This window comes from Falco biarmicus, chromosome 4 (genome assembly GCF_023638135.1).
Source record: "Falco biarmicus isolate bFalBia1 chromosome 4, bFalBia1.pri, whole genome shotgun sequence".
NCBI lineage: Eukaryota > Metazoa > Chordata > Aves > Falconiformes > Falconidae > Falco > Falco biarmicus.
The window spans coordinates 74,990,455-75,002,488 of record NC_079291.1 but is presented as its reverse complement, the minus strand read 5'-3'; the positions used below and the strand labels follow the sequence as shown (position 1 = coordinate 75,002,488).

General features: G+C 55.4%; 1 protein-coding gene across 9 annotated transcripts in view; it reads right to left on the bottom strand.

The window, feature by feature from the left end:
* Positions 1–641: 641 nt before the first annotated feature.
* The window catches only part of RAB11FIP3 (RAB11 family interacting protein 3), a 77,862-nt gene continuing 66,469 nt past the window's right edge, over positions 642–12,034 (bottom strand). For all 9 annotated transcript variants that reach the window (XM_056337809.1, XM_056337810.1, XM_056337811.1 and 6 more), the window contains 7 exons: positions 11,442–11,545; positions 9,253–9,393; positions 8,218–8,299; positions 6,168–6,305; positions 4,921–5,076; positions 4,002–4,142; positions 642–3,282 (listed from right to left, as the gene is read on the bottom strand). In XM_056337809.1, coding sequence (XP_056193784.1) covers positions 3,169–3,282; positions 4,002–4,142; positions 4,921–5,076; positions 6,168–6,305; positions 8,218–8,299; positions 9,253–9,393; positions 11,442–11,545 — 876 coding nt within the window. In that variant the 3' untranslated portion in view covers positions 642–3,168. The remainder of the gene's footprint in view (positions 3,283–4,001; positions 4,143–4,920; positions 5,077–6,167; positions 6,306–8,217; positions 8,300–9,252; positions 9,394–11,441; positions 11,546–12,034) is intronic.

Genomic DNA, 12,034 nt, shown 5'->3' with positions numbered 1-12,034 from the left:
AGAACCCGGGTAAGTAAACGGCCTCCGGGGGCATCAGTGCGGTGCTGGGAGGCTTCAAGGAGCTGTGAACTGCCCCTGAACAGCTCCGAGCTCTGGAAGGATGGGACCTCTGGGCAGCGCTGAAGCACTTGGAATAGCTCAAATAGCTCTCAGGCTCCTCAACCAGCCCCTGAAAGGCCCTGAGATGCTAAAACTGCTTAGAGCAGTTCAAAGTAGCTCTTAAAGTTCTCTAACTCTTCTCAAACTCCTTGAAGCAGCTCAACATGGATGGTAGGAAGACCTTGTAGCAGCTCTGAAGCACTCAGCCTCCCCTGCCTGGCTGTGAAATGCCTCCAAGTGCTCTAACGCCCTCTGAAAGGCCCCTGAAAGTCCCCCGGACCCCACCAGGCAAGCGAAGAGCGACCCCCTGAGCTCCCACCAGCACTGCTCTGCTGCTGGGGAAGTTCTGGCTCCCATTGACCTCAGTCCCCCCAGAGCCAGCTGGCTCCAGCCTCCCCCATCCCCCTCACCCCCAAATCAGGGCACTCCCGGGGGTAGGGGCACTTCCACTCCCCACGGCCCGCTGGGGAGCCGGCACCAGCACTGGGATGCTCGGGATGCTCCAATGCCTGGAGCCACCCCTGTGGAAAGAAGGTCTCAGGGCAGGAATAGTAACAGCTTTTAATATGACAAGAATTGATACATCATTTAAGACAATACTGTTTTTGCCTCTTTTTTTGGGACTTCCTTCACATACCGGTGGGGAAAGAGGAACATTTTCGGGAAGTATAGTTTTCAGGGTGGTTTTTTTTTTTTCTTTTCTTTTCCATAGGGACTTTAAAGCATGGTGAATGTGCAAGTCAGTGCTTTGTTTGCTTAAAACTTTTTCCCGGTGCTTATTTACAGTTACAGTACCTCTTTGTGAGCGACAGGAAAAAAGACGATTGTTTGAGAACTGGGGATCCATGATCCCAAGTTGAGAAAGGCAGATCTCCGATATTTATATATTTATACATATATATATATATGCTTTTGTGTATACACAGATACATTTCTCTCTTCTTTAAAGTATTAAAAAAATGATCAACCTTCATTCTATAAAAATACCTACTCTACAAGATAGAAAAATTTTCCCTCTCCAAGTATACACTGATTTACACCCAAAGCTTCTCTGGAAATGTACATTACGTGGCTTCTTCCCGCGGACTTGGGGCAGGGAGGGGAGTGGATGCTGGGGAGGGCTGGGTGTACGGGAGGGGGTGTGGGAGCGCTGGGTGCCCCCCTCGCCCAAGGTTTTTGGGGGGCTCGCCCCTGCCCCACTGCACCTTGCACAAGGCCACGGGGGGTTGAGCACCCAGAGGCGATGTGTTTAAAGAGAGGGTGGAAGAGGGAAGGTCCCGGTGGCGGCGGCTCGGCCGATTCCCCCGGGGCCAGCAGCGGACCTGCGAGCCACTGGAGCCCACCCAACGGGGACTAAGGCTGTGGCAGCTGCCACCTCTCCCGGGCAGCGGCACCCTCCCGGCGAGCTGGCTGCTCTGCCGCTGCGCCAGTGTGGGAAGAGAGATGTGCCGTGTGCGTGGAAGCGTTTTGGGGAGGAGCAGGCACCCCCCCGCCGGCGGCCAAGGGATCGCTGCGGCTTCTGTTTTCGGGCCACTCTGGCATTTCTAAAACCTGACAAGCAGGAAAAAGAACCGCTTTTTGGGGCCCGACATACGAAATGAAGCTGGATCCTTGGGAGTCCGCTGGCTGTCTCCTCCCGGGAGCCGGAGAGGAGCAGGTTGGTTAACGTGGCTGCTCCCCGGGATCACGCTACGCCACGGCCGCTTGTACCAGCAAGCCAAAAGCTGTCTGATGTAAACATGGCTTTTGTTTCCCAGGGAGCTGCTGTTGTATTCGCTGGTCTCCTCTCCCCAGCGGCATGGATATTAAACCCATGCTGCTGCCGGGGTCTGAGAAATGAGAGCGGCTGCTCCATCCCCTGCCCCAGCACAGGGAAACAGCAGGGAAAGGCGGCCAGAGCGGGCTCTCCCTCCAGGGCTGCAGCTATCACCAGCAGAGCCCCGCTCCGGGTGGGAATGGCACAGGCCACTGTCCCCAGGCCAGGGACCTCGGGAGGCAATGTGGAGAGCTCAGCCCTCTCCGCTGCAGCTCCCAGACCGCCCTTGTCCCCATGCCGGGCCAGGTGAGCCACGCTTGGCCAGGGAGAGGCGGCCAGGACCAGCCTCCAGTGCAAGTTGAAGAGTTGCAGCTTTTCCCCCAGTCCCCGCAGGCTGGGCAGGCAGCACCCATGTGCCTGCGGCTGGGGCGGAGGGGACCTCTCCTCCCAGAGCCACCCCAGGGCAGCCAGCAGAAGAGCTGGGAGCAGGGAGGAGGGCAGTGGAGCCGTGAACACCAAGGCGTGCCGACGGTAGTGAGCCACGGACAGCAAAAATAAATAAGGAGACAGGTGACAAAGTGCGCTTACGCCCTGTCCCAAAAACGGCCACTCCCCTGCCTGTTTCTGCCACCGGCAAGCGAGAGAGGAGCCAGCTAGCAATCTGCACACAGCCCCTGCCTGAGCAGAAGCGGCAGGGCAAGGATTAACTGCGCCAGCTGAATGAGGACATTTGCATTAAGTTAATTAAAAAAAAACAAAAACAAAAAAGAACCAACCAAACAAAAACACCTCTACAAGTCCGGGACATGTTTCCCTCTTTCCCAGATCTGCCCCAGTGAGCGAGTGTGTCAGGGACACTTTGGCAAAGCAGATACTTGGGCTGGACAGGGCAGCAAGGGAAAACGTCAGCACCGCTGCTTCCTTCTCCATCCTGTTACCCCGCAGTTCGCAGAAACCCTCTCCTTACAGCCCTCGTGGTGGCAGCTCACACGCCAGAGGGTCTGACGCTGCTGTCGGGACAGTTCCCAGCTTCACGGGTAGCTTCCTCCAGCTGTCCATTGCCTGTGTTTCCTCTCCAGGTTCCCTTTCACCCCTTGAGGCCAGAAGGATTTCAAAATAACGGAGTCAGACAACAAAGCCTTGCTGCTGGTCTTCTTTTTCCTTGGCCCGCTGGCTAATTCACCCACTGACCCGGCGCGATGCTTCCTTGTGCCTTCATCAAGAGCAAAGACATTTCGAGTCCCTCTTTATCCTCTCAGAGCACCAAATCCACACCCATCGACAAGTGCACAGCCGGCAGCTCTCGGCCACCCTTACTTCACTTCCAGGATGGAGGGGTTCGTCTCCATGATGGCCACGATGATCCTGTCGATGTAATCCTGCAGGCGGAAGTTGATCTCCTCTTGCTTTTGAATTGCTTCCATGAGCTGCAAGGGAGGGAGAAAGGGAGGGACCTGTCACTGCTTGCAGCTGCCCAGGGACACAAGCGGGGCTTCTCGTGGCTCTGCGCACCCATGGGGGATCCCCCGCTTCTTCATTTTGGCCAGGGAAAATGCCCTTGGTTGCTGGCTCTGCTCACTCCTGTCCTTCCTCAAGTTCTCAGCCTGGAGAAAGCGGGGAGCACTGCATCTCCCTTTGGCCCTCCAAACCTCCAGCTGTGTTACCTCACTTCTTGGGGTCTGAAAGATTTCATTCTGATGCCTCCATGGGCTCACCCACCAGTATCTGGGGTACAGCCACAGAGCAGGGAGAACCGTGCCAGAGAAGCCACGATCTCCAGGGCAGATGTCTTGGCTCCCTGGGGTTTTAAGGCAGCTACAGAGAGCCACAGCCCGTGCTGCCTGGTCTGTCCCAGGAAGAGGAAGGCTGTCACAGGGCAGAGCTGCCACTAGCAGCAAACTGGAAGGCAGCAGTTTCCCCTATTCCCAGGAAGGAGGGCAGGCAGGCAGGGTAAGTCCTGCAAGCTCTTCAAATAGTTGTGTGGGTATTTCTTTGCTCACGACAGCTTTCAAGCGAATTCTGGCAGTGAGCTGTACTACAGCTAGGGCCACATCAGCTCCCCCCGGCCCTTGGCTGGCTGACAGAAGATGCACCAGCCAGCCTGGGAAGACGCGGTTTGGGGCAAGCAGCACCCCGTGGCACGTACCTCGTCTCTGGAGACTGAGCTGATCTCTGCTGCCAGGGATTCAGAGAAGGAGGCTGAGAAGAGGTTCTTGGCTCCCTGGATGCTCAAGTTAATGATCTGTCCGTTCAGTTCATCGTTCTGCTCCTTCAGGTTCCTGTTATCCTGTTCACAACACACAAACCAGATGCTGCTGAAGCACGCGGTGCCCCCAGAGCAGATCTGGCCAGGGAAGGCAGTGGCTTTCATCCTAACCAGCAGCTCACGCAGCACTGGGAACTGCACGCTTGTCTCCTGACTCAGTCTTGGCAGAGCCTGGAGAACCTCTGGAAACATGGGTGTCCTGGTTTCAGCTGGGATGGAGTTAATTATCTTCTTAGGAGCGAGTGCAGTGCTGTGTTTTGGCTTTGATGTGAGACTTTCCAGTTCCTCAGGCTTTGCTAGCAAAAAGGCTGGAGGGGCATGAGGAATGGGGAGGGGACACAGCCAAGCCAGCTGACCCGACCTAGCCAAAGGGGTATTCCATACCATGGGACAGCATGCCTACTATATGCACCCAGGGTTGGCCGGGGCAGGCAGGTCACTGCTCGGGGACTGGCTGGGCATCAGTCGGCGGGCGGCGAGCAGTTGCGTTGTGCACCACATGCTCCCTTCTTCCTTTCCCTCTGGATGTTATTCTTTCCCTTCCCTTTTTCATTATAACTGTTATTGTCATCATTGTTATTATTTTTCTTTCATTTTCCATTCTGTTTCAATTATTAGATTGTTCTTAGCTCAACCCTCGCGTCCTAGGGCAGGGAGCAAGCAAGCAGTGGGCTGCCAGACCCACGGCCGGCTCCTCGGGAGGGAGCCCCTGGGCCCCCGCTGACGTGCCAGGGAACCAGCACCCCCTTTTGCAGACCGAGCAGCCAAGACGCTTCCCTCCCTGCCCAGCCCTGCGCACCTGCTTGAGCTGCTTGATCTCTTGCTCCAGCTCCGTCTCCCGCGTCCTGCTGTTGTACTCCTGGAGCCCCATGCTGCTGCTCCTCCCTCTTCGTTGCTCTGCTTCCAGTTTGAAGAGCTGCAAGTGCTCGAGCTGCTTCCTGAGGTCCTCAATGAGCTGCAGCACACAGGAAGGTGACAACTGAGTGCCGCATCCCCTGCAAGTCCAGCAGCTCATGCTGGTCACGGCTGGTGTGACAGATGGGCTGTCCCTGTGCTAGGAGCAACCCCACCGATTGCTGCAGGAATAACAGACACTTTCTGGGGGGGGCACATGGTTTCCCCTTCCTCTCCCACGCCTCCAGCAAACAAGACGGGAGGAGCTACTTAAATACAGGAGAGCAGCCCTGGAAAGACTTTGCTGGAGCACCAAAGGTGCTGGTGTGGGGTCAGCAGCAGCAGAGAGACCCCCCCTCAGCAATGTGGCACCTGCTCAGGCAGCTCCCTCCTGCCACAGTGCTGTGAACTCCCATCTCACCCGAGTGCTCTCAGCATCGCCACAGTGACAGTAATTTCCACTTTGAGGCCCAAAGCTCCTTTCCCACCACAACAGCAAGCTCTGCTTGAGCTTCCAGCCGGAATTACTACTCAGTTCCAGCTGAGAACTTGAGGAAGGACAGGAGTGAGCAGAGCCAGCAACCAAGGGCATTTTCCCTGGCCAAAATGAAGAAGCGGGGGATCCCCCATGGGTGCGCAGAGCCACGAGAAGCCCCGCTTGTGTCCCTGGGCACCTGCAAGCAGTGACAGGTCCCTCCCTTTCTCCCTCCCTTGCAGCTCATGGAAGCAATTCAAAATTACTGGATGGAGCCAGGGGGGCTGGATTTCTGCCCCCAGGCACATAGAAGCTGGCAGCTCTCACCCAAGCAGCCTCGTACCCCTCTCCTCCTGCCTGCTAACAATGCCTACTGGCTCCACGTGCCATTGTCACCATGCTTCACCACCACTTCTTCGAAGCAGAAGTGGGAACAGGCCAGGGTGGCACAGCCCGACTGGGTTTGCAGATGCAAACGTGCTTGGCCAAATTTTAATGCAGGCGAAAGTGACAGATGTTACACAGTGAAGCTGCTGTCCGACCTTTCTCTGCCCAGGTCGACCAAACACTCCGGGTTACGCCTAATTCTGGAGAGGCTGCTGAGGCCAGCTGCACCACATCCCCCTGGTTTGGGGGAGTAGGACGGGGCTGTGGCAGGCAGCCCCAACCCCACTTACCTCCTGAGTTGACTCCTTCTCCTTCTGAAACTGGTGCCTCTCCTGACTCAGCTTGTCCCCCATCTTCCTCTTTTTCTCCTGCTCCTCTGTGAGCTGCACAGTGAGGTCTTCAATCTCATCCAGCAGCTTCTGCTTCTCCTGTAACGACACAAAAAGCAATAGTCAGAGGGCCCATCTTCACTCAGTGCTGCCAGGGCTCTTCCCGCTCGCTCAAGGACATGGCACACGCTGAGCACCACGGGGAAAGCTCTTCTCGCTGACGCACTCGGATGCTCTGCCTGCTGGGATTTCATTTGCTGTCTGAGGGCTTCAGAGCCTGAGTGCTTTGGCAGCAGCAAGAAGAGCCACACACCAAAATAGCACTGCTAAGAGAGGCAGTAAGATGACTCAAGAATAAATGTGCACAGGCAAATATCCGCACTTGGGCGGCTTTCTGGGCAGCGTGACGCTGGCGCGGGACGTGGCTTGGGCAGGACTGGGGCCAGCACCAGGGGTACAGGCCAAGGCAACACATTAAATCACAAGGTCTGAATTTCAGAAAAGCCATGAATCCAAGATCTTAAGTCACTCTAGGAATGCTCATTCTTGCTTTCAGATATGAAAGAATTTAACCGAGGACTGATCCAAGAAGGAATATGACCAGTTGAAGTCAGGATGTAAAACACACAGCCCAGCTCTCCCGCCCTGTCCCCTTCTTACACTCAAAGTCTTGGCTGAACGTTTGGGTTGGCAGGTAAAGCTTGTCACTTGGTGGTGACAACAAGCCCTGTGCAGGACACTGCCCTGTACAGCGGCACCCTTCTGCCTACGACCAGTTCATCCCCTCCCCCCAGGCTCACAGCTTCCAGCCTGACTCTCCCCGTGAGGAAGGACCACAGAGGACCCCAGCCAACACTGGTGCTGGATGGACCATGCCACGAAGAGGTGAGAAGCAGGTCCGAGGGGAGCTCCAGCTGCTGAGTCTGGGGTGTCCATGGAGAAGAGCACCACGGGAAACGCCACACTGACAACAAAATCATCACTTCAGACCCTGCACAAGACAGCAGCTCATCCCCGGGCTGCCCTCCTCGGCCAGGAGGTGCAGCATTTGCACCCCTTGGTTAATCCCACCGGCTGTGGGGAAAAGCAGCACTGTGCTGCGGAGAGATTAAGGATCAAACCCCACTCTGCATGGCTGAAACACACCTAAGCAGGAGACTTCTCAGACTCACAGCGGCTTCCCTACCCCCAGCCTCAATGCACTGTGCTCACGAGGTCTCGGCAGATGGAGACCACTTCATTGTGGCCATGACAGGTAGAGATGGAGCTGCAGTGTTAAAGACTGTGGCGGATGAAATGCTTGAGGGCCTTCAGCTGGGCAGAGAAGTTTGATTTCACTTAATTTTTAATCTTACATCTGCCACAAGCTTGTGCAGAAACAAAACGCAGCCTTTGTACCAGATGTTACACCTGCAACCCACGTTTTCTCCAAAAATGAGGATGTTGTCCATCCCACAGAGCCTGCGGTGCCGGCAGAGCCTCCCACCCCAGCCCCGCCAGCGGCTGCACGGCCCTGAATCCTGAGCAGGGCGAGAGGATCGGGGAGGTAACACGGTGCTTTGAAGATTCAACTGGCAAAGCCCAGCGGGGTCTATCTGCCCGGGCAGGACGCAGAGATGAAGCGTGCCTGCTCCTCTTCCTCCTCCTCGGCAAACTGTCGCAGGGCTGGGGACAAGCTTCCACAAGAGGGCACGAGTACCCTCCCGAGCAGCCAGGACAGGGCTGCCACTGCTGCACCTGCGGCTTCGCCCAGGCTGCGCGGTCACCACCAGATTTATTTTTTTGTTTGTTAATCCCAGCTTCCAAGCCCATCACTGGGAACCTGCACGGGCAGCGGTATGGGATAGCTGTGGTCCGAGGCGAGGTCTGCAGGGACTGGAAGGCAGAACCAGCTGGTTTGCTCGTTACTTTAAACAGATCTCACAGCAGCCCTTCGGGTAAACGTGAATTTTAGCCCAGAACCCAGAAACACAGCTCTGGCTCATGCGCCCAAAGCACGCGCAGTCCTCACCTCCTCAAGTCTTTCAATGTTAGCTTTTAAACAAGGGACACAGGATCTCAGCTCGCTGTTCTCATCATCCAGTTGCTGCAGCCTGCAACCGTAAAGAGATGCGTAAGAAACTCACCCAAGCATCCCAAGTGTAGGAGAGTTGGTTGAAACATCACTAAGAATGTTAAAGCGGGACCTGCTGAAGGCAAGCCAGCAGGGATTTATCTTTTCAAAGCAAACCCTGAGACTTTCACTACTCCTACTGCCAGGGGAAAAGGTGGGACATCCACACGACTTCTAGCAAGTCCACTGTCCACTGCCATGCCCTTCTCAATCAGGTCCAACGCTACTCTTTAGGCCAAGGGCTTCATCGGTCCACAGGCAAGCCTCAGCGCTAGGCACCAAAAAGCAGAGACATCACCTGGGTAGAGTCAGGGCAAGGGTTCAGGGGGGGCTTCAGCTTTGCATTCTCCAGGTCAAGTAACGTCCATTTGTCATGGTAACTGTTCTACTACAAGCCCAGTCAAAACCCCCACTGCCTTCATCTCCCATTGACTGCACTGAACAATAGCAAAACACATTCTGGAAAAGCAGCAGAAAATCTGTCCAATAAATGAAACCTCTCCCTCACCGCTTCTTCCTTGGGAAGCCAACAGGCGGCATGAAGCACCCTGTCTGGGACACTGGGGTGACAACTTTTCTTCCCCAGATTATTTGCCTCTTTCCATGAAGGTGGAAAACACCTGAGCAAACGTACTTCACGGGAGCAAGCACTAACAAACCGCCTCTTCACCCACACACTGCAGGGCAGTGCACGGATGGAGAAGGTGAGCTAAATCTGAACTGCATCAGGGCCATTCACACAAAGACTCTGAGGCTAGGTTCATGGAGGGGCTTCACTCTGGAGCAAAGGTAGGAGATGTAGCCAATACTCAGGGTTAGCTACACCTTTGTGTCCCCAGAGATGCTGCCTTGCAACTGCAGCCTGTATGAGTGTCCCGGTGCGTAGCGTGGGTCCAGGAACCCTGCTCCCACCCAGCCCTGCCCCAGCCCCACCTGGCCTGCAGGTTCTCAATCTCGATGCTCTTCTCCCTCTCCATTTTACTCAGCAGCTCCCTCTGCTTCTTGATCTCCTCCAGGAGTGTTTGGTCAGCTCTCAGCTCCTGCTCCTTCAGCTGTTCCTCGAGAGCATTTGCTCTGCGGAGAGGAGAGAGAGGATTAACCGTTCCCGATGGCTCACCCCCGGCACGCTGCCATCCCGAGGGAGGGAGCAGACTCTCTTCCCAGCCTTTCTCCCACCGCACAGGAGAGCTGGGAGAAGCAGGCTGTAAAACAGTGTGAGCTTTCAGGGAAAGTGCGTCTATTGCCATCTCAAGCAGCAGGTGTATGAGGGCTTCACTTCACCCCAGCAGATGCAGTGGGAAAGCAGCAGGGCCCATGAAACCCCCCAGGATGCTACAGCTGACCACCATGACCAACAAATACCATAAGCCAGGGGGTACATGCTGGCATTGTCTCTGTCTAGTTTTATAAGTCTGCATCAAAACCCATTTTAAGGGGAAGGCCAACAGTGAGGTGAGGGTGGAAGCACAGTTATAATTTTCTATATCCTTTTATAACCCACAGCCTGTGGGTCACAGTCACAGCATCACCCAGAACAAGGTACTTAACTGCAATCTCATAGAGTCATTCCAGTTGGAAAAGACCTTTAAGATCATCAAATCCAACTGTATACCCCAGGGCTGTGGTTTCACCCGTGGTGGCCACGGCAGAGCAGTCCTTCAGCTCTTTCTAGCACTCTGGGCTCCTTTACTCTGCCCTGAAGTAGCTCGTTGCCCAAAGAAAAGACGACAACAGCCCTGACCCTCCTCTCACTCACGTCCCCAACAAAACGCACAGGACCTGCAGGTCAGCCTTCTCTGCATGCCAGCACAACAGCGACGTCCACACGGTGCCGAGACAGTGGCAGCGCAGGCGGTGGCCACGTTTGTCAGATGTCAGACGGGGCAGGGGCATGTGTCACCCACCCACCCACCCATGGTGCGGGCAGAGGCAGCCCGTGCCCCTGCGCTGCAGTGCATCCCCCAGCCCCAGCACCAATCCGAGGGCTGAGGTTCGCTTGGAGGCTGCTGAGCTGGAGTCGATGCAACTGCTTTGCAGAGGCAGGTGGGGAAGGCTTTTGCCAGATGAACCCACTCTTCAACCAGCAACGAGTACGCTCAGGGCTTTATTTGATTAAAAGCTGACTGACACTTCTGGGCCAAGCTGCTAAAGTGAAAACATTTCCCTCGCTGCAAAGTTTATCAGGGCTTAGAGAAACCTTTGTTTGAATCACTCTGTTCCCTGACATGATTGTTACTTAACAGTCTTACAGCCCTATAGATAAACTCCTGCCGGGTTTATCGGCCGAGGGTAAATACAGTGCTGGAAGAGAGAAGCCTGTCAGATTAATAAAGACAGCGATTACATCAAATGGGATCCAAAGGGCTATGCCCCAGCCAGGATCCAAAAGCAACAGGATCAAGGCTGGCTGTGGGAAGGGTAGAGATGGGTACTGGGACTCTGCTGTACCCTTCCACTCAGACCTAATGGGAGAAATCAGGGCCAAAAAGGGTCCACACAGAGCAAGTATGAAGGATGTATCCTCCCTGAATGGGAAGCTTTCCAAGAAGAATGATCCCCTGTGGTCCTCCGAGCCAACCCCTGGAGCTCCAGAGTTCCACACGGAGCTCCAGAGCTCCACAGAGGCCTTTCAGAATGGACACACGGGGCAGGAAAACACATTAAAAAGATCTAAAAAAAAAAAAAATATCTGAAAAAAAGATCTGAACAGCACTGTTACAGCTACATGCATCTGAGCAGAACGCTGCAAAGGAGGTATGTGCTGTTTGTTCCATCTGAGCAGCAAGCTGTTTCCTGCACTCCTGGGAATTTGCCAGAGATCCAGAAGAGTATATGCAGGATGCTGTGATCCCACCCAGATCCCACCCACGGCCCTCATGCAGAGAGGGCAGCCTGCACCCTGGCTGGATTTGACCCCAGCTGCCCTCTGCCAGGGCAGGATTGGATCATCAAGGGCAGAGCTGGGAAGCTTTCCTGCTCCCTCCTTTCCCCACATGCTCCGGCAGCTCCTGCCTGCGTGCGGCCAGGCACAGGGTGCTGCAGGACACGGAGGGGGAAAAGAAAAGGTACCACGGGTGATGCCAAGCTGCATTTTGGCCAGGGCACAAGTTGGGCTCCCTTACCTGTGCACGAGCTGCAGGTTTTCCTGCTTGAGGCGGCTGTGCTGCTCGCCGTTGGCAGCCGTGTCCTTCTCCAGCTCCGTCACCCGCTTCTCCAGGAAGACCACCTGTGCGACGGGAGGGAGGAGGATCAGCCACCCGTGCTTAAACCTGCTGGCAAAGTGGCACCAAGTGCTGCAGCAACTCCCACCACCTCTGGCACACCGTGCTGGTGCTCCACGCTCGCTCTGGGGCTGCCTCGGTTTGTTGCACCGGTCACCGGACCACAGCTCCTGGCATCACCTGCATCCTGCTCCTCACTGCACAAATGGGCCTGAGCTGCGGAAGGACCACTGGGCTTGCTCCTGGGCAGGCCACTTAAAAATGGATGCTTGCTGCTGGCATGAGGTAGCCATTTCTTGGTTTAAAGCATCCTTTTAAAACATACCCTGATTTCTCCAGTTTTGAGGTCTCCCACATACCAATACGAGGCCAAACGCTTCACTCTCTCCTTTCTTCATACCCTCCATGATGGTATCCTACGTGGAGGTCTAGAGCAAAAGACCCCAGCTGGACCAGGGCTGTGCCACGTCCAAGTGCAGCCCTGAGGCTGGGGA